Genomic DNA, 23547 nt, shown 5'->3' with positions numbered 1-23547 from the left:
CTCGTCGCACGATTAATCCTCTACTCGGCTTTGAGAACACTATCGAGTACTCCGCATCTCTTCACCCAACTCCTCGCACGCTTGCCGTAGATGTACATTGGAATCGTGCAAAGTGTGACAGCGACAGTGGTTCCACCAATGACATAAAACGCGTCTCTCACACCCTGTACTGCGATCCAGTCATTGGCGTAGAACGTCAGGCCGAATGCGAAAAGGTTCTTGACAAAGTTCATGATGGCAAAGGCTTCGGCGGCCTGCTCGCGATGGCAGTCGGAGACGTAGGTCACGACGGCGGTAGTTCCCAGCTGAACACCCAGGTTGATCAGACCCATGCAGACGATGACTGGGATGGGCCACGGATCGCGGTTGTGGAGTGATTGGCCCCAAGCAAAGAAGCCGGTTGCGGTAAAGATCAGGTAGGTTATCATGACAGGGAGACGGAACTCAGGTTCTAAGACATTGTCAGTTGATCGTAATCACAGCTTGGGCTGTCTGCACTCACCGAAAGTACCCTTGTTGCGTGTCGACATCCATTTCGCCACACCATCGATAATCGGACCTGCTACCAGCGTGGCCAGCAGCGACGCCACAAACGACGATAAATTGGTTGCGCCAACCGCGCTGACGGAGAAACTGTACGGTGGAGCGGAGAAGATTTGCGACAGCGTGATGGAGATCAAGACAAGCCATGATACACAGATCGTGAAGAGCAAGGTCGCCCACATGACTACTGGGCTCATGATCACCACAAAGGGGCGTAGAAATGTGCGCCAGAAGGAGACATGATCCCAGTAGCCAGACCATGGCATGAGAGTCTTGACGTAAGGGTATGGGGCCTCGGAAGAGACGGACGACTGGACCGCATAGTCTTCGACGCGCTCGGCGGACTTCTCCTTCTCAACCGCGTCACTTTCCACATTCTTGGAGCTCGTGTCGATGTTGATGACGTCGTGGCGGTGGTAGGCGGACTCGGGCATGAAGAAGATGATGAGGATGAGCATGATGACAAAAGCACCGCCCATTGCGTGCAATGCGATGCGGTGAGAGCCGTATTGGATGACGGATCCAGCGATTGGACTCGCTAGGTTGATACCACCGAGGACACCAAGGTTAAAGATGGCCATTCGGAATCCGCGCTCATGAACGTGCCAGATGTCTCCGACGGATGCTGGGATGAGCGCTTCAAACGGTGCCATGCAAAGACCTTGGACCGCTCGGGCTGCCGCCAGAGAGGGAAAGCTGGTAGCTTCCGCAGCCCAGAAACAGGACACCGCCAGGCCTACCGTGGTCGCGAGGTAGATTGGTCGTCTCCCAATTTTGACGGCTAGGGTGTTGCATATGAGACTACCCACTGCGATGGCGACGATGCAGGATCCATTGCAACCCAGAGTGAACCTCTGTAATGGGACGTTAAATTGTTCTGCTAGGGGCACGAAAGCTGGTGTGAGCAGCGGACCGACGGCTACAAAACATGCGATTAGCCCAGTATGTGGTATCTTGATGTCGCGAGCCTACCTCCTACAGCACCGCATCCATATGCGATGACGACGGTGAACATCTCCTTCTTCCATCTTGGCCAATTGTAGGGGTCGTTCGGCGAATCAGAAGGCTGCGGCACCAGCACAATCTGCCCAGTAGGATCATGCTTCAGCAGCCCGCGATCAACATCGTTCGTGATCTCGAGATCAATGCGACCAAGCTCGCTTAACGGAGCTGTCCCAGGGACATGTTCGAGCTTGTAGTCTTGGAGTATACCCAAAGGCATGGTAACTCTATGTCCGCGGTGTGATTGGAATGGTAGCGCAAGGGAGCACACGTGGAAGGATAAACGATATGCAAAGAAGCAATCTAGATCGCACAGCAGATGGATGGAAGAAGCGTGGAAGCAATCCTAAATTGTCGAAGATGCGACGGACACTATAATGTGGTGGTGGTGGGGGATGCCTTAATCCCACGGCAGTTGAGCTTGGGCGACCGCATACAGGGAATGATGATTCGGTGGTGTGCGGGGAAGGATGGGTAGGATGCGGGGGCTAGCTCCGGGTTGGTCGCTCAGGTATCCACTGCTTCATGTTGCAGACGGCTAGTGATGCCAGCATGCCTCGGGTTAATGCGACCGATGGAGATGCTGTCAATCGTCGCCTCTTTTGGGTGTGCGACCGCATAGGGGAAACAAGAGATCGGCAGAGGCTCTGCTTTAAACTTCACATAAGGTCCCAACAATGGCTTCGTGGCAGTGGTGGCTTCATCAAAGGTAACGTAGCCACGATCGACATGCGCGGATATGGACGGGTGTTGCTGATCTCTGAACTTAACAATATGGCGGTTTCAAGCTATCGTGATGGCTCGCACATGGCGTTGTTGGCCTAAAGGACAATCGCATCGGCTACGAGTCAGGTTTTGCACCGGACAACGTCCGCTCCACCAGGTTGGAGCCAGCGGCTAACGTTGCCGCATCATCAGGCCCACCCCATCATGACCCTGCCTTCTACTGACTCTTACCGTAGATGCTTTCTAGCTCAGCGCAGACCGCGTCAGTAACCTCCTTTGTCGACGCCTTGCCTCCCAGGTCGCGCGTGGCAATGCCTCGCTCCGTGATGGCTTCCACGCTTTCCATCAATCTCTTTGCCGCTTGCTCCTCGCCTAGCCATGCTAGCATCTCAGACGCTGTCCAAAAGGTTCCGACTGGGTTTGCGACACCCTTGCCGGTAATGTCGAAAGCCGAGCCATGAATCGGTTCGAACATGGACGGATGCTGGCGTGTGGGGTCCACTGGTAACACTTAGCATGGGCAATGAATGCAACCATGTGGAAATGAAGAATACGTACGGTTGCTGGTAGGAGCGATGCCAATGGAGCCTGCCAGTGCGGCTGCGAGATCGGAAAGAATATCCGCATGCTGGACGAGTCAGCTAAAGCCGAGGTGAATACACAGTACACTGGGTGTTACTTACCAAGTTTGTTGCAACTATCGTATCTAAAGATTTCGGATCAAGTACCATCCGGCACGTCATGGCGTCGACGAGCATCTTGTCGCACTTGACATCAGGAAAGTCTTTCGCAACTTCAGCGGCAATCTCATCCCACATAACCATGCCGTTGCGCTGAGCGTTACTCTTAGTAACGACTGTGATCTGTTTCCTCGGCCTGCTTTGTGCTGTTTCGAAGGCGAAGCGTATAAGTCGTTCCACACCATGGCGGGTGAAGATCGAGACCTCCGTGGCGGTCTCCCACTTCTGGCCTCTATGCGACCGGCCTCCTTGTCCTGCATATTCACCTTCAGAATTCTCTCGTACAATCACCCAGTCTAGGTCGCCGTGCTCTGCGTTGCGCAAAGGCGATGATGTTCCCCGGAAGATTTTGGTGGGTCGCACGTTTGCATATTGCTGGAAGGTCTGGCAAATCGCTAGCCGCAAGCCCCAAAGAGAGATGTGGTCAGGCACGTCTGTCAGGAGTTCAGTACCAACATTGCGTAGGACTCAGCATATGATACGTACCCGGGGCACCTACGGCACCGAACAGGATTGCATCATGCTTCTTGAGCTTCTCTAATCCTCCATCGGGGATGTATTGGCCGGTCTTTTTGTAGGTCTCAGAACTCCAGTCGTAGTCTTCAAATTGTAGTCCGAATGTGCCGTCAAGTTGTGCCAGCTTCTTCAATACTTGTACGCCGGCATTGACAACTTCAGGGCCAATGCCATCGGCGCCCATTGTCGCAATAGAATGCGTGCGCATGTTGGTGGCTGATGGAATGTTGGGTTGGGACAGGGAGTAACGGCTAATGACTGATCGTAACGGAGGTAAGCACTTGAGTTGATATCTCTCGAGGTTCTATGCGCAGTATCTTTTAAGCCTCATAGTCCGGACTAAGAAACCCCATATTCACACTTCGTCGACGATGGGACTGTTGCCGAGCTCGCCACTGGTGCGCTGGATAAGGGTAAGTGCGGGGGAGCGCGGACAATCAAAGTCCGACGCTCCCAAACCATGCCACCACACCCAGCACTTCGAATTTATCCTGGCGCTTGAAACTATGTGAAATCCCAATGCTGCTCTTGATCAAACCAGAAGGGGATGTCGAAGCCGGAGAAAGGGTCTAGGCCGTTGGAGTACTCTGTTGATGAAGCGTTGGCACCCTCCGTTCCAACGAATATGTTCCAGTAGCTGTTGTGCTCAAGAAAAGTAGCAGTGTGGTTCATGTTGCTCGTCGCATTGGAATCGAATGCTGCATCATATGGAGGACACTGCGCGTCATGATGAGGATCGATATTATTCGTCCTTAGGCTACCGATTCGCTCTGGATCGTCGTTGCAGGTAGGTAATGATTGCTCGTGCAGGCTTGAATGTATGTTCAATTCACCTTTTTGAGCAAGGCCTGCATCTCCCACGACCTCCGAGTCGTCTCTAGAAATCATTTGAGCCGACTTCTGCAGCATTCGAGCCCGTAACTCTCGAATGGCCGCCGAGCTTGCTTCAGGCCAAGCACTGCCCCGTAGCGTGAGGTGTTGAAGTATGTCGAGACTTTTATCTGCGAATCTTGGTTGTACACGTTAGTAGAGGTAATACAATGTTGACATATTGAGTACCTTATGACGATGCTGTGATCAATGCGGCCCTCGTGGGCGGCGTAGAACATGATGAATGTGCTGATCCACACAGCCCAGGTGCAGGAGGGCCAAAGGAGAGCCAATTGGTAATGATACGTTTGAGACCCGTCTTTGCCCTGGATAGCGGTGTGCAAGGTAGTGATGATGCTACGCGCAGAACTGATGCACTGTTGTAAGGCGGCATTATAGGCGACATCTTTACTACCGGTAGCTAAGACGGGACGATACAGCGAGATAATCAACTCGTGTCTAAGTAGTGTCAACACTGCAGTTGCGTAAGGAGAAGCGCCACATCGGCTATCCGGGTCGATGTAGTCCTCAACATCGTTCCACCATTGGCCAAGCTTAGCTATGATTGATGTCGCTCGGTCAGGATCATGCTGGACGTAGTGTAGCGACTTGTTGCGCAATTCGATGATTTCGCCACGCAGCCTGGCTTGCTGGGCAACCAGGTGCAGCAGGTGGAGTTCACGACCTGCAGCTTGTGAGATATGGCACAAAAGAAACACTACCTAACTTACGAGGCTCGACGCGCGTCTGCAGATGGTGTTCCGCGAGGGGAAAGCAGACGTCGATATCGTCGTCAGGTAGGCCGAGTGGGAGGCCCATGGATTGGGCAAGAAGCCGATCAACAGCATAAAGTGACCAGAAGACGCGTTGCCGAAGCTCTTTTGTGCTTGATGTAAAGGTCGAGAATCTGGCTGGGCAACGATGAAGGCCTAGCTGCACAGCCATCCGCATTATCAGCCCTCCAAGACGGGAGGCGGCGTTCAAGCGAAGCATAGAGACTAAGAAGAGCTGCACACTGAGTGCGGCTTGTAGCGTGAGTATTGTCGTGGGACGAGAAAGTATCGTTCGGAGACTATCTACAGCAGCATCATACGATGGAAAGACGATACAGGCAGGATGTCGAGTGCTCGGTAGCCCTGGCGATTGTCGATGGTCTGCAAGCGAGATGGACATGATCGAACGCACTATCACCAGCTGTAGGTCTTCCGAAGCACCATGATCGGGAAAGCCATTTCTTGCATAAGAATCGAAGTACTCTAGGACGGTTGTGGCGTGTACGAAGGGGTAGAACGGGTGCCAATTCGCAAAATAGCTCCCAGAAAAAGCGACCAGATCGCGAAACGTTATGTAAGAGGTCTGACCGTGTGAGATCTCAGCTTCTCGCCATAAGCGTCCGGAGGAATTCGGTTGCACTAGAGAGAGATGATCGTCTTCGCCTGGCACGATGTCGCTGCCGGGCGTTTCGCCGTCTGTAGGCACTGCATAGCGTCGGATCGCGCCATAGACTGACCTAATGAAGAAGATGCCGCTGGCACTGCCCACGAAGCCCGTGAACTTGTCACCAGGGACGCTTCGCATCAACCCCACCTCCCGAGCAGGTTGTTCTGATGTTCGCCGTCGCTTTGGAGGCGGCTGTTCGTCCACGAAGACCTCGGATGGCGCGTCTCCATCTTGACCACGTTCCATGACCGCGATCACGCTCGGTGATATCAGAAAGCGATATGGTGCTATATTCGATGATTGTTGGTGCTGACCTGATGAGGTTGGTGAAAGCGCTGGATCTGTAACATTGAGGCGGAATGACGGAGAGAATCAGGCGCGCGAGTTGTCTAATACTGCGTAGTTAATCACCTGTGAAGCGCATTCGGCGACACGCAAAGCGAAGAAAATACCATTGGTTGGTGGGCGGAAACGACGCGAAAGTGCAGTGGCAGCGGCATCGACGGCGACCGTGCAAACCTCGGCGAGCTCCGCAGCTGACCTGGCGTGCCTGACGCGTGCGCGCCCTCACCCGTTCCATCGCAACATCATCCACGGCACCACCCAAATAATGTCTTCGGCAACTCTTGATGCCGCTGTCGGGCGTCCGCTACCCACCAGGGTCAGCAAGGCGTGTGAGAGGTGTCGTCGCAACAAGAGCCGAGTCAGTCACGCCCTCCCACCGCCTGTCACGCGCGCCGCCGACTGAGTATCCAAGTGCGACACATCGCGCCCTTGCGCGCTCTGCATTCGAGCAAACGTCGAATGCATTGTAAGCAATGTCGAAGTTCCACGCGCACCGAAGAGGAGACGCACTCAAGGCCCCTCCCACGAAGCTTCACATGAGCAACCGCAGGCTCCAATTCAGCATCATGAAGGTACGCATCAAACTATAGATCCAGAAAGCAACAGTCGCGATGAGAGCAGGCGTGCCAGTATCGCAGAAGGCGAAGCCAACTCAGCCATGGATATTGCGCACCAGATCTACCGACTGGGAAGTCAGCCAACATTGAGCCGGACTACATCAGCTATACCGGGCGGCAATGTCTATGGCAGAGCCCCAACATCTCGCTTAGATCGTACTCAGAGACGCCCTATAGCGGCAGTCCTCGGTCACCCTCTGCCACCAATCGAAATGATGCGAGTACTTTTGGAAGAGTACTTCGACTCGGTGCATTGGTTTAGCTTGGTCATCTATGAGCCAAGATTCCGGCCAAAACTCGACTCTATCAAGGACGGCCTTGCTTATCCGTCGCAGAAGTCATTCCTCCTCCTCTTGTCTACAGTTGTGGGAATGGGAGCATGGTACAAGTCTCACAGGAAGGACGTGGATCCGGACTTCCCAGACGAGGATTGGCACGCCTGGTCGCAGTCCCTCGTTCAAGGCGCGGGTTCCCAATTGGCTGAATTGATGGACCAGAGTACCATCTCGTCTGTTCAGACGTGTATCTTGCTCGGCTCCTACTATGTCTACCATGGGAAGCCTAATCTATCCTTTGCATTACTAGGCGCAACCATTCGAACGGCACAAGCCATTGGCCTCCACCGCCAGCCGCTACGAGGCGACCCTCACTATATCGAAGAGAGGAAAAGGGTCTGGTGGACTATCTACACATGGGACCGGTAATGCGCTCCTCCCTGAAGATATGAAGGGCCTCAGTACAGAGTCTGAGCCTCCTCGTATACTGTAGTATCATTAGCTAACTTGACCAGGTTCGCTTCCATTACGTACGGACGACCCATCGGCATCAACGAGAAGGACTGCAATACACACCACCCGATTGACGTATGCGAGTCGCCCTACTTCAGAGGGACGAACCCTCCAGAAGCCGACTTAACAATATGTTACTCGTCCTACCAACGAGAGCTCAACAAACTCTACCTTATCGCGTCACCCATCATCGAGACCATCTTCGGGATGCGGGCGGTGGGACCCAACGAACGGCCGAGCGGACCTCAATACACTGATCAGATCACGGACGTGACGGAGAAGCTTTGGGCGTGGCGCCGACGTCTGCCGCCTCATCTTCTACTAGACATGGCTGCTGACTGCAGTATGGATCAATCACGCACCGCACGGGTGCACCAGCTGCAAGCGTTGTCCCTCCAGCTTACATTTGACAACCTCCTCATCATCTTCAATCGCCCTTTAATCGCAAAACAAGTGGACCACCTCATCAGGACGCAACCGGAAAGCGGGCATGGTAACGCGCTATCTCCAGCAAGCCTTACGAACACCGAATCCCCATTTCATGCGGTTCATGAATCTAGCCCGCTCAACAGAAGCCATATGTCGAGCACGGAGCAATGGTGGGACGCCGCGTTGAGGACATCGAAGGTGACTGAACTTCCGCGGCTTTCTCAGCTAGCCACTGATAGCCACCTGGTAGCTTTCTTGGCTATCAATCTGTTCAACTCTGCCATCGTCATGGCTGTGTTGGCGCTGTCTGATCCCCTCTCGGACAGAGCACAGGAAGTGAAAAGGACCATCACACGCATATTTCGCTTGCAAGAGCTACTCGGCAAAAGGACACAGCTCTCGATGCAGAGTAATGCGGTCCTCAAAGACGTCATCCAGATGCTACTGCGCAGAGAAGCAGATGCTATCTTTGGCGAGAGCGATGTGACAAGATCGCACACCGGGACGGTGCAGATGTCTGTCGAGGATACCCTTCGTCTGCCGACGCAACTGCCACCGAGTGGACACAACAGACAGCAACAGAGCACAGTAGACAGCATGCAGCGCGTTCACGAGAGCATGGCGTCAGTGCAGAGAGGTAAGAATGATGCATTCCCGAAGCTGCGTACCAATCTAACCACATACTCTTCACAGTGTTTCCCGCCGCCCTCGACAGCGTCTCCCGTGACGACACAGCTTATGTCCCGCAATGGGACACGAACGACGGTGGCATGAATCACCTGCCTAACGAACACAATCATTGGACAAATGCTAGCGCCGGAGACTTCAACCTCGAAGGCGAGCTGGACTGGATTAGCGATGACAATGGTGTTGATGTTACTGGCAACGGCCTATACTGGTTCTGGGATTCCGTCTGGAACGAGCCACAATTCTAGCTGTCGCATCTCAAACATCCTTTGGTGGGCACGCGTCTCAATTCGAGCAATTTTGTGATTGCGATATGTGTTCAGCGCATCATACACTAGAGCCTCGGAAGATCAGACAAACGCGTGTGCTGCTCGGTGCGACCCTCTGCGAACGCCCTATCGATGCCTGGTCCAAATATGAGCGACTTGATGCCGACTCTATCCGCAACATTCTGAAAAGCCTGTTCCGCATCTGAGAACGCGAACTCATGAGTAATGAGACTATCTAGTTGAACACGATTGGACTCTAGTAGCTGGATGGCCAGCTTGTAGTCTCCTGGCCCGTATCGAAAGCTTCCTTTGAGCGTAGCTTCTTTGTCGCAAATCTGGCCGATTGGAAATGCGATCTTGGGAGAGCCCAGCCCAGCTTGAACGAAGACTCCACCGCGTTTCAATGCAGCTACACCACAGTTGATGCATGGTTCTGCTCCTGTTGCATCGATCACAACATCAAACCCTGCATCCAGGCCAGCCTTCTCCAACATTTTCTGAGCATTCGTTTCTGGAAACCCAGCTTCCATCATGTATACGTCGTCGGCACCGAAGTCGGTCGCAAAGCTCAGCCTGGGGGCCACTGCGTCAATAACCACGACTTTCGCAGCGCCGAAAGCCTGTGCTACGGCGCAACACAGCAAGCCTATGGGCCCGGCCCCGAATACCGCCACAGACCTGCCCTGAAGACTTCCGGCGAGTCCGCAACAATGCACAGCTATGCTTAGCGGCTCCACGAGGGCACCTTCACGGAAGGATATGTGTGACGGCAGCTTGTAGCAGCACTCTTCGGGTAGGCTGTAGAAGGTCGATAACGTGCCATTGTAGGGAGGGGTAGCAGCGAACTGCATCGATTCGCATAGGTTATATCGGCCGCTGCGACATGTCTCGCAGGTGTTGCATCCTACGCCAGGTTCCAATGCGACGCGATCGCCCACGGACAGCCCTTTGACATCTGATCCGCAGGCATCGACAATACCAGCAGACTCGTGACCGAGGGTGATTGGGCTTTCGACTACATATCTGCCTATGCACCCAAATTGCCAGTAATGTACCTAGATCGCCGTCAATGTTGACGAACACACTACAGACCACAGCGGGCGATACGTACGTCAGAACCACAAAGACCGGTAGCCACAATCCTTACGCGAACATGCCTAGGAGTTGGAAGACTCGGAACTGGTCCATCCTCGTATGAGAACTGCCTCGATGGGCTCAGGACGAAGGACGTGTTGATCGGTGCTTTGCATTGGTCCTCTGGCAGCGTCAAAGACCCGGAGGATTTCTTCGCTTCGTGAACATCAGCTGGAGAAAACATTACTGCGAAACACAATGTACGGCAATGATTAGAATTGATGTGTCCATCTTGATGCTCTGACTATATTACCGGCCAGGCATTCTTGCCCGAGTGCGAGAGCGACTGCAGTACGGTTCCGGCGGCTCATGCAGGCTGCTGACCTTCCGATGTTCACGAGTCGGAGCCGCCAGCCCGGAGTTTTCTGCCCCAGCACCGGTTCCGCGGCTTTTGAGAAAAGCGTTTCTAATTGGCTGGCAAAGCATCCCTTAGCGCTACAGCGTTGATCAACTTCTCGAGAAACACACTAGCATATGCCGACCAAATTTCGTCGCTGCAGGGCCAACGTTAGGACCGGAACCGTAACATGACCTGACTACACGCGATGATGCCGAATGCGCTCCACTGCGAAAATCTGGGGACGATAAAGCTGTCAGGCTTCCCCAGATTTCTCCATCATCCCACCGCATCTCCTCCGTGTGCTCCGTAACACGCACTACTTCTCTACTCATATCTTGCTCCATACTGGTTGAGAACATGGCTGCCCGTAGTAACTCAGTGGCCAGTCAGAGCGCCAACATCCAGCAACGCGCCTCGCAAATAGCTGGACAGGTCGCTGCTGAACAGGGATGGCTTGAAAGCAAGCTAAAGCCGAAGAAGATCACCGCCAGGTACCCTATCAAGGGCAAGACCTTATTGTTTGCAACATGTGGCTTTGGCAGTCTTGGTGATGCCTTGTTTGGTTACAACTCAGGTACGTTTGGTCCTTGCATGTTGATCAACAATACTGATTCCGCCAGGTATCATGTCTGGCCTACTAGTTAACCCAGTATTCGTCAGGCGTTTCTTCAGCGAGTACGGTGGCGCAGATGGTAGCACAGCAGCCGTGAATCCATCCATCACAGGAATCTCAGTTGCCTGCCTGCAAGCCTCCGCTGCTGTGGGTGCTCTCATCGCTGGACGTCTCGGAGACATGATCGGTCGCAAGCGCACTGTCCGTCTCGGTGGTCTCATCTACTTCCTCTCGGCTTTCATCCAGATCTTCGCTCCAGGTTTCGCAACTTTCGTCGTCGGACGTACGATCCAGGGCTTCGGAGTAGGCTTCTTGTCTATGACAGTTCCTATCATCCAGACTGAGATCGCGGCACCGCATGCTCGAGGTCTCATGGTCGGCATCGAATACACGTGCCTGATCGCAGGGTATATGTTGTCCTGCTGGGTTGACTATGGCTTCCACTTCATGCTTCCGGACGCGCTATCTTGGCAAGGGCCATTCATCATCCAAATCATTCTCTCGTTCATCTTGGTGGTCATGTCATTCTTCCTCCCGGAAACTCCAAGATGGCTAGCAAACAATGGTTTCATGCAAGAAAGCCTTCAAACAGTCGCAGACCTACATTCCAGTGGTGATACCGACGCCCCGCATGTGCAAAAGGTGTTTCTCGAGATTCAGGAGGCTGTTGTCTACGAAGCTGAGCTCGGAAAAGCTGGATGGATGGAGATGTTCACCCGTTACCGCAAACGCACAATCGTCGGCGTCACAGTCCAAATGTTCGCCCAGCTCAACGGCATAAACATCATATCCTTCTACCTCCCCTCCACGCTCTCCAGCGCCGGCTTTTCCGACGAGAAATCCCTTCTCTACACTGCCGCCAACGCACTCCCTTACACCGCAGCTACCGTCGCAACCTGGTGGCTAGCCGATCGCTGGGGCCGCAAGCCGCTTCTCATCCTTGGCGGCGTCCTCATGGCTGCCCTTCTCGGCATCGTGTGCGCCTTCACAGAAGCTTCCATGCCCATTATGACACGCGCAAACGGACAATTCGCTTTCATCATGCTCTACAACATCGTCTACGGCTTCACCTGGGGTCCAATGCCATGGTTGTTACCTGCGGAGATCTTCCCGCTCCGCAGCCGCAGTAAGGGCATGGCGCTTGCGACGACGTCAAACTGGGTCTTCAACTTCATCATCGGCATGGTTTCGCCGGACGCTTTTGCAGGTATTGGTGGGTACTTCTACCTTGTCATCGCAGGATTTTGTCTTTTCTCTGCGGGCCTGGCGCACTTCTACTATGTTGAGACGGCGAATCATTCGCTTGAGGAGATCGCGATTGCATTCGGGGATAGGGCTTTTGCGGATGGGGATGGCGAGGTTATGGATACTGTCAAGGCTCATGATGAGAAGACGCATAATGACAAGGTATGAGGGGCTGTGGGTGTGGAACAAATATATAGTTCACGCCAGCTTGGCGATGTATTTCTCTAAGCTCAACCCGAGATTCACAACAAACTGCCACTGTGTGTTACCACGAAAGAACCTTGACCAAATATTCAGTACAGCCAGACCGAGCGCAAACGGCTCACTGGGTACAGTCAAGAAACCATCAGTCTCTTCAGCATCCTCAAAGTCAATCACCGCATACGCTTCCTTGATGATGCATCTCACCCAGTGAAGGATTCGATGCTCAGATCGCGACAGCGACTCCTCGCGGAACGGCCTCGGGATAGAGCACAGCCATTTACCAAGGAAGATGGCGCACTCGAAGCTCGATATGGCATGCTGAACGCTCCAGAAGAACGCTTGGCTGCGCGCAACCCTGTCGATACCTAGTCGGACGGGTATACTGAGTGCATGAGTTGAGTACAGCAGAGCTGACAGTATGTTGTCATTGCGCTCGATGTCTGGGAGGTTTGCTAGACCGTTGGCTATGACATCGGTGTCGCGCGACTCTAGATGACGGTAAGGTCCTATGTCGAGGGAGAGCCGCACGTAAGCTACCACTAGTAGTGCGCTTGACGTGAAAGGGATGGGTCCGCTTTCGTTGTTGGGGTCAAGCATTGATTCCGGGGTTTGTTGCCAGAGAGAGGTCCATGCGCGGAGAGCGCGACCAATGACTTGTAGCTCTGCAGCTGAGATTGTTGCAGGTGATGTGGCGGGGAAGGAGAGCTCCCTGACTACATGAATCCGTTGAAGCAGTGCATGAAGAAGGATGTAGTTGCCGATTGGGCTTGGAATCGGGTGGACTAGTTCTGAAGTATGTTAATTAATGTTTGATAGCTCTTCCGATAGTACCTTACCTTCATTTGTCGTTCCCTGCAAAAGTATCGACAACGCTTGCTGAAAGGGCATGTGATCCTCGCGTCCGTCGCGTTGTAGCGCAGCCCACTGTGCGGCACTACTAGCCTGCCAATCCGGTGTACAGCAAGGGAGTCGCAGATGAAGTTCGCTGCTCCAAAGCAGAGGATGGATGTTGTATGCAATACTATGCACGTTGATGTAACAAAAGGCCACGAGTTTTGTACGTCTGGATGACTCGCGCTGTACCCAATTATCCCACATTGCTGCTCTAGAGGTCGATATAGTCCTGGGCGGCTCCTCTTCTTTGAGACCAATATCTCGAAGTGACTGCACTAGAAGGCCTCGAAGTGCGAATGCTTGCTGAAGCAGGTCTTTCCTTTCCCATGTCGCGAACCCTACCAGGATCAGTAGGGTCTTCGCCATGTCCAAAGGCGACCATGGTCCTGTGCGTCTGCTAATGAAATGCGCTTCTGGCGAGCATATGTTCGTAGAAGCGATGAAGGAAAGAGTTTGTGGCCCGAAATGCGACTCTTCCTGTCGTAGGCGTTCGAAGACAATAGCTTTCGAGACACGAAAGAGACGTTCGGAGCTTCTTCGCTCGAAGCAGTACTGCGCTCCAGCAGCGCACATGGCCAGTGTCAACTCCAAAGGCGAACATGACGGTTTGTAAGTTGGCGCATGTATGAACGGGAAGTGCGAATGAAAGCCACCAAAGAACGCGGTAATATACCTAGTAAGGGTATGTCGGGAAGGGATCTGGAAGTCGGCGATGGGAGGAGCGAAGCTCTCAAGCAGAGATACCAGGAAGTTTCGGTGCTCATCCGTTACATTGTATGTCCCGTTCCTCGTTCTCTTCTCACCATCCTGCGTGTTGGATCGCAAATGGACTTCATCATCAGCTGGAGCTGATGGTAGCCACGTGCTGAAAGGCGTGCCGATGTCCTCTGCACCTGGGGAGGAAGGCTGATTTTCTGGTTCTCGGGAGTGCCGCCGAGATTCCTGACGAGGTTCTCCTAGTCGCATCCAGTCAAAGTCGTACTCAGGCGTCCATTGGGCGGATAGTCCAACACCATCGATGAAGTTTACAAAGTCACGGAAATCTTCAAACCCTTCGTCGCGATATGGCGGCGCCGGCTGAAGTTCTTGATAGGTGGGCGGAGGATGTTGCAATTCAAGCTGGCTTGCGTGGACCTGCGGGACGAGATGCGCTTCGACGGCCCCAGCGCTGGGGACGTTCAAAGCCGGTGCGTCTATTGTCGTCGCTGTTTCAGTCGACGTTGTCGACTCTGCATCAGGATTGCCAGCATGGTGCGTGATGCGCCAATGTCTAGTAAGCAGGTCACGTCGCGTGAACGCTTGTCCGCATCGACACGAGTACGGCTTCTCTCTAGTATCTGTGCTGACATCAGTTCTGACGACGCCCTCATCGTGGAGTCGCTTAGAGGAAGGCACGAACGTGTACGAGTATGGCGAATCAGGTGCTCTGCTCGCTTGAAGCTTCTGGAGCAATGGGTACAAACGTGAGCGAGTCCGTGCATGTGGTGTGAGAATTGTTGGAGTTGGAGGTGAATTGGAGCGAGGTGGGTCTTGGTCTTTACTTCAAGGTTTTGCCCTCGGCCAATTATGTCTGCGGGGTAAATAGCGCCGTGGTTAGCGCAAGGCGTATCTTCGGAGTAGGTGGAACGCTTACTCCAAGATAGCGGAACTCGACGGGATGGCCGCCGAACGTATCGCCGGCAGAACGTCTTGTCGGTAAGCTATCCCTTAACCAATCTTGAGTGCATTCATGCGTGCATCAAATCAATCAGTGAGCGCGTATCTCGGTAGATCACGCTTTCACCGCCACATGATAGCAGTATGGCATCGCTTGCAAGATTACTCCCAGGTGTAGCCGTCATCACAGGCGCTGGAGGAACTGGTAGGTGGCTATCTTATGCGACGTTGAATTGCCATGCTCATGATGATCAGGCATTGGTGCGGCCGTAGCTAAGGGTTTCGCCCGTTCAGGCTGTTCGCGAATCGCCATCACCGACATCAACCCGAAGACGCTCGAGCAGACCAGGGACTCTATCCTGAGCATCAACCCTTCCGCTCAGGTCTTCCAGCGAGCTGGCGACATCGCTGATGAGAGGTTCGTCGACTCATTCAACGATGAGACTTTTTCCAAGTTCAAGAGGCTCGACTATGGAGTCAATTGCGCTGGCGTGCTCGGTGGCGATGTTATCAAAGCTGTAGAGATGACGACCGAACATTTCGATCGACTCAATGCTATCAACTATAAGGGGTCATGGCTTAGTTGCCGTGCGCAGCTGAGGAACATGTTGAAGCAGCAGCCTCTTGATCAGCATCCCAAGCAGAGAGGCTCTATTGTCAATATCGCTAGTCAGCTCGGCATTGTAGCGAGGCCGGGTGCTGGTACGTTGACCGTTTCGTAAAATGCGAAATATCTACTAATGAGCATTGCACAGCGGCATACTGCGCTTCAAAGGGTGCTATCATCAATATGACAAGAGCGAACGCTATCGACTACTCCGATGAGGGCATACGCGTAAACTGCGTTTGTCCTGGTGTCATTGAGACACCCATGACTACCACATCGCCGGCTATGGTGGAAGCCTTGAAACCGGCTATTGAGATAGCGCCTATGAAGAGAATGGGCACACCAGAGGAAGTCGCTGACGCAGTGCTGTTCTTGTGTTCGGCACAATCATCGTTCATTCAAGGGCATGCATTGGTTGTGGATGGTGGCTACACGATAAATTGATCAGAAAGATGTCGCGGTGACGTGGCATATTGCTCGAAATAGCAAAGCCCATTTTCGGATATTTTAAATAACGACATATTCTACAGCTTCGTAGCATGCTTCGACTCTTGATCTTGTCGCACGCCGATTTGTTTCCAGTCGTTTGCCGACTCCCAGGCAAAAGCCGCATCTAGTATTTTTTGTTCCTGCCAAAGACCACCGACCAATTGCATACCAACAGGCAAGCTGACCTCAGGATCAACACCCGAAGACGCAAAGCCTACGGGAAGTGACATGGCCGGATGCCCCGTTACATCGAAAATAGCGGTGTTGATGGTGATGCCCATACTTGGCTTCAGCGCGTCTATCGGCGCATCCTCCCCGCGCTTCCAGTCTATGTTGGGCGGTGCTACAAAAGGCGTTGTCGGCATAATGATAAGGTCATACTCCTGAAACAGCTTCTCATACGCGTCGCGGAGCTGTTGGGCCACATTCATGGTTTTCGCGTAAAGGCCCGGGTAATTCTGCATCAGCGAGAGGCCGTTGATCATAGTATTCTTCGTAGATGGAAAGAGCTTTTGGAATGTTTCGTTCGTCCATGGTTGTCGCGCCGCTTCGTAGGCTGTTGAGAATAGTCCTCTCCGACCGTGCGCGTAGCCCAACATGCTGAAGGTACCTGCGATTCGCTGTTGGATGGTCCAAATAGCTGGCCCTTCTAGATGAAGGGGTAATGAGACCTCTTCGACGGTAGCACCTAGTTCTTCAAAGGACTGAACGGCTTTTCTCACGGTTGATTTGACGTCTTGGTTTACGAGACGGTGCTCGAAGCCTTCTTTAAGAACGCCAATCTTCATTCCTGCGACCGAGCTTTGAAGACGTTCTGCGTAATGCTTTGACCCATGAGTTGGTGCACCAAGTGTACGATCATCATAGTCATCTCTTCCGCCGATGGCATCGAGACATAAAGCTACGTCGCGAACTGATCTTGCTATGGGCCCAGCATGATCACTGACAGCGTCGCCACTGGATATACCAGTGTAGGGAACAAGGCCATGCGTTGGTTTTAGTCCAACACCTGGTGTATATCGTCAGCTTTGCACTACATCATGATGTGCTTCGTAATAGTCATGGTGTACTTACACCCACAGAATGACGATGGAACTCGAATACTGCCGCCTTGATCGGCACCAATTGCGATATCTACCAAACCGCCACCGACTACTGCACAGCCACCAGACGTACTGCCACCAGCGGAGTACCCTCTCGCATACGGGTTGTGAACGGTACCTTGCGCTGAAGTGAATGACGATGTGGAGTTGCAGAAGTTTTCGCATATGGTCGTACCCACAATGTCAGCACCAGCATCTAATGTGCGGATAACTACTGTGGCGTCGGAATCGGGTGTCCATGCAGGGATGGCATCTGTTCCGAAGAACTGCGGTACTCCGGCCACTGCGATGTTGTCTTTGAGACATACAGTCTTTCCTTGGAGGAGGTGTCCTTGTGGGTTACCACGTATTTGGAACTTATGGGCCCAAGCATTGCCGAAATCTTGCTCTTCTGCTGATGGTCGGTGAATTCGTCCTCGTGGATATCTTTCGGTGTCGGTAGGTGCTGTATAGTCGGGAAGTTGAAGTACGTGCTCCGCCACATCGTGGACCGCCGCTAGTAATTGATGGTAGTCCCGAGACTCGTGTGGTGGTATGCCGTTACTGATACCAATGCTTTGTAGTACTGATTCTGCGTCCCCAACCCGTACAAGATCCTCACTGTGGTAACGTCAATATGCGCACACTCTCCATTTGAACAGTAAAGTATTTGGTACTGACCTTAGAGGCGAGTCGAAAAAGACAGACATGATGGTCACGTAGGTGCGGCTGTGTGAATTGGACACTACGATAGCTACAGTCAATCATAAGAATTTGCTGAACGGTATACTCTGCCGCGAGACTTTGACCATATTCAGGTAGACGAGATGTTCTTACGTACCGTTTGACCAATGGTGAGCAAGTGGGTCGACGGTCCCACAAAACAAACTAAGAGATCACGCCTGAGGCTCTCCAAATGACCCCAACTCGTGGCGAACTCGACTCGATAACGTACCAGAAAGTACCCAGAACCTCGCGTTTTTGAGGGTCTGCGTTGCTAAGTTTCATAATGTCAGACCAAAGTCCAAAAGACACGTAAAAGACACGTAAGATTCCAAGTCTGCTCGTAAGAACAAGCTCATCCCCGGCCGAACGGAGGCTTATCCTTTCATATTGATTACTAGTCGGCCTTTCATAGATGCATGCTGGTATCTTTCTATGAGGCTGGGTATCTCCGTAAAGCTCAAAACGGTCAAATGAGACGAGATGCCGTGCTTGGCTACGACCTTGAGCATGGACTCAACTTCCTCCGCACTAGCGACATAGCTGCCTTTTATGGTGAGCTCATGGAATACCATGGCTTCCGAGTCGAACTTCCAGCTGTCTTTTGGTAAGCCGAGCGGAACCATAACACCGCCGTTGCCCAGTTGTTGAAGACACCACGCGTTGGCCGGTATCGAATCTGTGCACACTACGATGCCCGCGAGACCTTCGCCTGAAGTAAACTCTAGTATCTTCTCTTCGGCGTTCTTAGCGCTTGAGTCCATGACTAGATCAGGTCTCAAGTGGTCGGGCAAGTCGAGCGCAAGCTGACGGCCTTGTTCACGGTTGTCCATGGCTATCGTCCGGTAACCAAGGGCTTTGGCAAATTGTATTCCAAGCTGCCCAAGACCCCCAATACCTACAATGGCTACGGCGTCGCCTGGTTGAACCTGGGGACTGAGCTTTCGCAATGCGCCCCAAACTGTCGCCTTTCATGCTGTTAGCAATGATGTCGTGCAAACCAAGTCGACAACAGATGGACCTACACCAGCGCACATCAAAGGCGCTCCCTGTTCGAAAGAAACTTCATCAGGGAGGTGCACAGTAGTGTTAGGATCTGCCAGCATATAGTCGGCAAATGCGCCGTCGTGTTTGAAGCCAGCTACAATCCTGTTCTGGCAGAAGCGAGGATCAGGACGTTTCGCTCGTCTTCCATGCTGTCGACATCCTGCGCATTGTCCACAAGCATTCTTGTAGTTGAGAACGCCAACGCGATCTCCAACTTTCCATGAGCCTAGCACTTGCGCGCCAATCTGTACAATCTTCCCAGCCGGCTCGTGCGATGGTATTATGGGAAGGGCCGCCGGAAATTGACCATTCCAAACCTGCAGGTCCGAGTGACAGAAGCCGGCTGCGTAAACTTCGACGAGAAGGTCATTGTCTCCGCATTGAGGTACAGCTCGCTCACATAGCTGATACGGTTTCTCATACTGATGCAATTTGTTAGATATGATTTCGTGTGTTTCATGACGTCATCATACCTCTGCGATCTGTGCGGCACGCATCTTATCAGGCGTGTTTATGATTAACCATGAATGTACTCAAAGGCGCGCACTGCGTTATTACACTCAACACCCTGGTTATCGTCATCGTAACTTCATGCGAACGCTTGTTGGAGAGCGTAGGACCGTTTTCGGATGTTGTTGGAGACAAGATTTGGAGGTGGTTGGGGTCGACGATAAGGCCAAGCGAGGGGCAGCTGCGGAGGCAGGGGCAGCTGGCAGCTGGCGCATCCCATGACGAAATAGACAAGCGCGCCGTCGGTCCAGCATCATTCCATCCCACTTACCCCGCCATAGCTCTCAGGTTCGGCATCATGGCATTAAGAGGAAGTAGTCCCGTGCGAGTAGTTTGGTCTGACTGTTCCCACACGAAACCGTCCGACTGATAGCTTTTCGTTTGATCCAATTGACAACCTCATCAACTCATCATCTCCCATACAATACAGCTATCATGGGTAAGAAGCGCGTTCTCATCTCGTACGGTGTTGATGTAGATGCGGTGTGTGGATGGCTTGGGTCGTATGGCGGAGAAGACAGCACCAGCGACATATCGCGTGGTCTGTTCGCTGGTACGGTTGGTACGCAGCGCCTCTTGAAGATGTTCAAGAAGTACGACATCAAGACCACATGGTTCATTCCAGGTCATAGTCTGGAGACATTTCCGGAAGACATGGCAGCAGTACGCGATGCAGGACATGAGATAGGCCTCCACGGTTATAGTCACGAGAACCCCTCCGATATGAGCATGGAACAGCAACACCACGTGCTGGACAAGACGTACCGCATGTTGACTGAGTTTGCTGGCAAGCCTCCCCGAGGAAGCGTTGCGCCATGGTAATATTCCGAAACCCACCGCTGGAGACAGTACGCTGACCATCTCGGTAGGTGGGAAACAAGCCGCGAAGGTGCCGAACTGCTGCTCTCGTACGGCATTGAGTACGATCACAGCATGAGCCACCACGACTGTCAACCTTACTACCTGAGAACCGGAGATACCTGGACCAAGATCGATTATAAGAAGAAGGCCAAGGACTGGATGAAGCCACTCGTTGCAGGTCAACAGACTGGCCTTGTCGAAATCCCAGCAAACTGGTATCTTGACGTAAGTACAGCTTACTACGCCCTGATTCATCGCTCACACTGAATGTTAGGACTTGCCACCTCATATGTTCATTAAGGCTTCGAAGAACAGCCATGGCTTTGTGAATGCGCGAGATACCGAGGACCTATGGAGGGACCATTTCGACTACTTCTACCGCGAATACGACGAGTTCATCTTTGTAAGTATCCCGAACTGCTTGAAGGACTCGTCTAATACTCCTGCAGCCCATCACAATCCACCCTGATGTATCTGGACGACCACACCTGCTCCTGATGCATGAGAGGTTGATCGAGCACTTCAAGAAGCATGAAGGCGTTGAGTTTGTGACGATGGAGGAGATGGCGGATGAGTTCAGGAAGAAGAACCCGCCGCCCGAGGGAGCGCTCATGCCATCTGAAGCGGGACTCAAGTTGAAGGAGTCCCCGATTAACTAAACAATTTGATGTCATTTTTTATTTTCCGACTTTGCTTTTTCCGCAGATCGTACTTGCAGATGGTAGCGAAGACGCAACGCAGCAGTGCCTAATGCGAACTACGAGCTAGCTGTCACTAGCACGCCAGAGACAACATCACCACTAGTCCGCGGCATCTACAGTACGGTCAGATCACGAACATGCGCCACCTAGCTCCGCATGAACGCTGTTCTAGAAGCCCCGCGCAGGAACCGCCGTCATACGCAGCCACCGGCAACTGCCAAACGAGCGACTGCAGGGTGAACGCTAACACCACCCCACCCAGCAATCGGGCATATCCACCGCCTCCAACCCCCTCCCAGCTCCCAAGCCATGCTGCATCCGCTCGCTGCACCAAGCCCTCCGCTGCTCATCTCCGTAATCAGTTGGAGTAACGATGATCCCCAGGCGACCCTTCCTTCCAACCGGGGTAACCATTGGAGGCACCCCTGCGCCTGAATCGCGTAGCCGATGGAGACGCCCGCATCGCTCTCTCGCCACTATCAACCTCCAAAACAACGGGGCAGAGCGGGCTGGCAAGATCCACTCCTGCCCCGGATTCTGAGAGATACCGCGTTGGCGTGCTGATTACCACGCGGGTTATCAACGTTCTACCAGGGCACCTGCATCTGGCAAGGATAGGGCCGTTGCGTGGCATGCGTACATGAACGGATATATATACAGTGACCCAAGTACCGATACTTAAAAGTGTTGAACAACTGTTCGTTACTCAATCCGGGTCGACAGCACAACTACCTGACGACGTCGCCAACATGTCGGCTGAAAAGCAAGACGATGTCATTGCGCCCGCACCAAGTACCAGCTCGGAGAGCATCAACGGGAAGGTTGACCTCGAGAACGATGGCGAGATCTTCAAGCGAGGAGAAGGATACGAGGACTTCCGAACGGTGTCCTGGGTTCACACCGCAGTCATCTTCTTGAAGCGTAAGTAACGGCCTTCTCCAGTTCACGACTATTCCGCTAACGATCATTACTATATAGTCATCTTCGCGACGGGAGTCCTTACAATCCCCAGCGCAATGTACACACTCGGCGCCTTCCCCGGCGCCATCAACGTGCTCGGCTGGCAAGCCCTCAACACATGGTGCGCCCTCGTGCAAGGCCAATTCCGGAACAACCACCCAGGTTGTCATTCCATCGCCGATATGGGTCAACTAGTCGGTGGCCGTATTGTCAAAGAAATCACCGGCGTCCTTTTCCTCGTCGCGTTCATCATCGTCGCGGCATCGGGTATAGTGGGTGTATCGACAGCACTAAACGCGCTATCCAACCACTCCCTCTGCACAAACTACTTCTCCATCATCGCGGCGATCATGGTGGGCACGTGTGCGAGTGTGAGGAAGTTTGAGAAGATCGCTTGGGTTACGTGGGCGGGATTCATTTCTGTTTTCGTTGCTGTGTTTATCGTCGTGTAAGTTTTCCACCCCTTCTCGAGCCCTCGGAACCACGTAGCTGATATATCTCAACAGCGTCGGAGTAACAACCCTCGACCGCCCCGCCGCAGCCCCCCAATCAGGGCCCTACGAATTCGGCTACCACGTAATCGGCCACCCCACCTTCGCCGCAGGCATCACAGCCGCCAGCACGATCTTCTGTTCCGGCGCCGGCACCTCCGCCTTCCTACCCGTCATGTCCGAGATGCGCAACCCGCGCGAATTCAGCAAAGCAGTGAACTGGTGCATGGGCCTCGTAACCGCCGCGTACCTCTCCTTCAGCCTTGTCGTGTACAAGTGGTGCGGGAAATGGGTTGCATCGCCTTCTCTCGGCAGCGCAGGACCCATGGTCAAGAAAGTCGCGTACGGCATCGGTCTTATTGGACTTTGTGTTAGTGGTGCGCTTTATGTGCATGTTAGTGCGAAGTACATCTTCGTCCGCATACTGAGGAACTCGAAACATCTTCAGGCTAACTCGCCGGTTCATTGGGGTACGTGGCTGGGATGCGTTACCGGTATGACGGTTGTCAGCTTCCTCATCGCATCCGGCGTGCCGATCTTCAACTATCTGCTCAGTCTGGCGGGTAGTGTGGCGTTTGCGCCGCTGGCGCTGGGATTGCCTGGGTGGCTTTGGATTTATGATCATCAGGGCTACTGGAAGGGGAACTGGTGGCAGAAGATCATGTATGCGCTGCATGTCATCTTGATCGGCATTTCGGTGTTCCTGACGATCGGCGGCACGTACGGTGTCATCGTTCAGATCATGGACGCGTACAAGGATGGGTCGATTGATTCGGCTTTCTCGTGCGCGGACAACAGTAACTCATCGTAGGTGGTTTTCTATTTGCTAGTTAGACATGGTTTGAGAGATACCCTCGGTCAGCACCGTAATGAAGATGATCGTATGATTGCAAACGATTTTACATTTCATTCACTTTCGTCGATGAACTATTCTCTGTTTCGCACTCGAGCCCGAGGGGTCTTTTCTTGAGGGTACTTTGGTTGTGTACATTGGGGGGGGGGGGGGGGGGGGGGGGGG

At 53.1% G+C, this 23547-nt stretch overlaps 11 protein-coding genes across 11 annotated transcripts; 5 read left to right on the top strand and 6 right to left on the bottom strand.

Annotated features, from left to right (window-relative positions):
• Positions 1–20: 20 nt before the first annotated feature.
• J4E92_007249 (uncharacterized protein) lies at positions 21–1196 on the bottom strand (the record flags this gene model as incomplete). The annotated part of the gene is made up of 2 exons (XM_051498612.1): positions 21–451; positions 503–1196. The coding sequence occupies 2 exons, from the start codon at positions 1194–1196 to the stop codon at positions 21–23; spliced, it is 1125 nt and encodes a 374-aa protein (XP_051350886.1).
• Positions 1197–2488: 1292 nt separating this feature from the next.
• On the bottom strand, positions 2489–3711 carry J4E92_007248 (uncharacterized protein; the record flags this gene model as incomplete). Its single annotated transcript, XM_051498611.1, has 4 exons — positions 2489–2772; positions 2830–2899; positions 2955–3445; positions 3498–3711. 4 exons carry the CDS (start codon positions 3709–3711, stop codon positions 2489–2491), a joined length of 1059 nt encoding a protein of 352 aa, XP_051350885.1.
• A 320-nt stretch (positions 3712–4031) lies between these two features.
• On the bottom strand, positions 4032–5216 carry J4E92_007247 (uncharacterized protein; the record flags this gene model as incomplete). Its single annotated transcript, XM_051498610.1, has 3 exons — positions 4032–4225; positions 4900–5082; positions 5129–5216. 3 exons carry the CDS (start codon positions 5214–5216, stop codon positions 4032–4034), a joined length of 465 nt encoding a protein of 154 aa, XP_051350884.1.
• Positions 5217–6447: 1231 nt separating this feature from the next.
• Positions 6448–8951, top strand: J4E92_007246 (uncharacterized protein; the record flags this gene model as incomplete). The annotated part of the gene is made up of 4 exons (XM_051498609.1): positions 6448–6540; positions 6595–7499; positions 7590–8653; positions 8710–8951. The coding sequence occupies 4 exons, from the start codon at positions 6448–6450 to the stop codon at positions 8949–8951; spliced, it is 2304 nt and encodes a 767-aa protein (XP_051350883.1).
• Positions 8952–10803: 1852 nt separating this feature from the next.
• On the top strand, positions 10804–12472 carry J4E92_007245 (uncharacterized protein; the record flags this gene model as incomplete). Its single annotated transcript, XM_051498608.1, has 2 exons — positions 10804–11020; positions 11067–12472. 2 exons carry the CDS (start codon positions 10804–10806, stop codon positions 12470–12472), a joined length of 1623 nt encoding a protein of 540 aa, XP_051350882.1.
• A 30-nt stretch (positions 12473–12502) lies between these two features.
• Positions 12503–13396, bottom strand: J4E92_007244 (uncharacterized protein; the record flags this gene model as incomplete). Its single annotated transcript, XM_051498607.1, has 2 exons — positions 12503–13296; positions 13345–13396. 2 exons carry the CDS (start codon positions 13394–13396, stop codon positions 12503–12505), a joined length of 846 nt encoding a protein of 281 aa, XP_051350881.1.
• A 1806-nt stretch (positions 13397–15202) lies between these two features.
• J4E92_007243 (uncharacterized protein) lies at positions 15203–16109 on the top strand (the record flags this gene model as incomplete). The annotated part of the gene is made up of 3 exons (XM_051498606.1): positions 15203–15263; positions 15314–15760; positions 15814–16109. 3 exons carry the CDS (start codon positions 15203–15205, stop codon positions 16107–16109), a joined length of 804 nt encoding a protein of 267 aa, XP_051350880.1.
• An 80-nt stretch (positions 16110–16189) lies between these two features.
• Positions 16190–17946, bottom strand: J4E92_007242 (uncharacterized protein; the record flags this gene model as incomplete). The annotated part of the gene is made up of 3 exons (XM_051498605.1): positions 16190–17163; positions 17229–17857; positions 17918–17946. The coding sequence occupies 3 exons, from the start codon at positions 17944–17946 to the stop codon at positions 16190–16192; spliced, it is 1632 nt and encodes a 543-aa protein (XP_051350879.1).
• A 390-nt stretch (positions 17947–18336) lies between these two features.
• Positions 18337–19503, bottom strand: J4E92_007241 (uncharacterized protein; the record flags this gene model as incomplete). Its single annotated transcript, XM_051498604.1, has 3 exons — positions 18337–18927; positions 18985–19428; positions 19480–19503. The coding sequence occupies 3 exons, from the start codon at positions 19501–19503 to the stop codon at positions 18337–18339; spliced, it is 1059 nt and encodes a 352-aa protein (XP_051350878.1).
• A 448-nt stretch (positions 19504–19951) lies between these two features.
• J4E92_007240 (uncharacterized protein) lies at positions 19952–21036 on the top strand (the record flags this gene model as incomplete). Its single annotated transcript, XM_051498603.1, has 4 exons — positions 19952–20334; positions 20386–20602; positions 20652–20780; positions 20827–21036. 4 exons carry the CDS (start codon positions 19952–19954, stop codon positions 21034–21036), a joined length of 939 nt encoding a protein of 312 aa, XP_051350877.1.
• Positions 21037–21827: 791 nt separating this feature from the next.
• J4E92_007239 (uncharacterized protein) lies at positions 21828–23340 on the top strand (the record flags this gene model as incomplete). The annotated part of the gene is made up of 3 exons (XM_051498602.1): positions 21828–21999; positions 22057–22486; positions 22545–23340. The coding sequence occupies 3 exons, from the start codon at positions 21828–21830 to the stop codon at positions 23338–23340; spliced, it is 1398 nt and encodes a 465-aa protein (XP_051350876.1).
• Positions 23341–23547: the final 207 nt, after the last annotated feature.

This window comes from Alternaria infectoria (genome assembly GCF_024043175.1).
Source record: "Alternaria infectoria strain BMP 0036 chromosome Unknown scaffold_12, whole genome shotgun sequence".
In the NCBI taxonomy this organism is placed as follows: Eukaryota; Fungi; Ascomycota; class Dothideomycetes; order Pleosporales; family Pleosporaceae; genus Alternaria; species Alternaria infectoria.
Note: the sequence above shows the minus strand (reverse complement) of the source record. Positions and strands in the feature narration are given on the sequence as shown.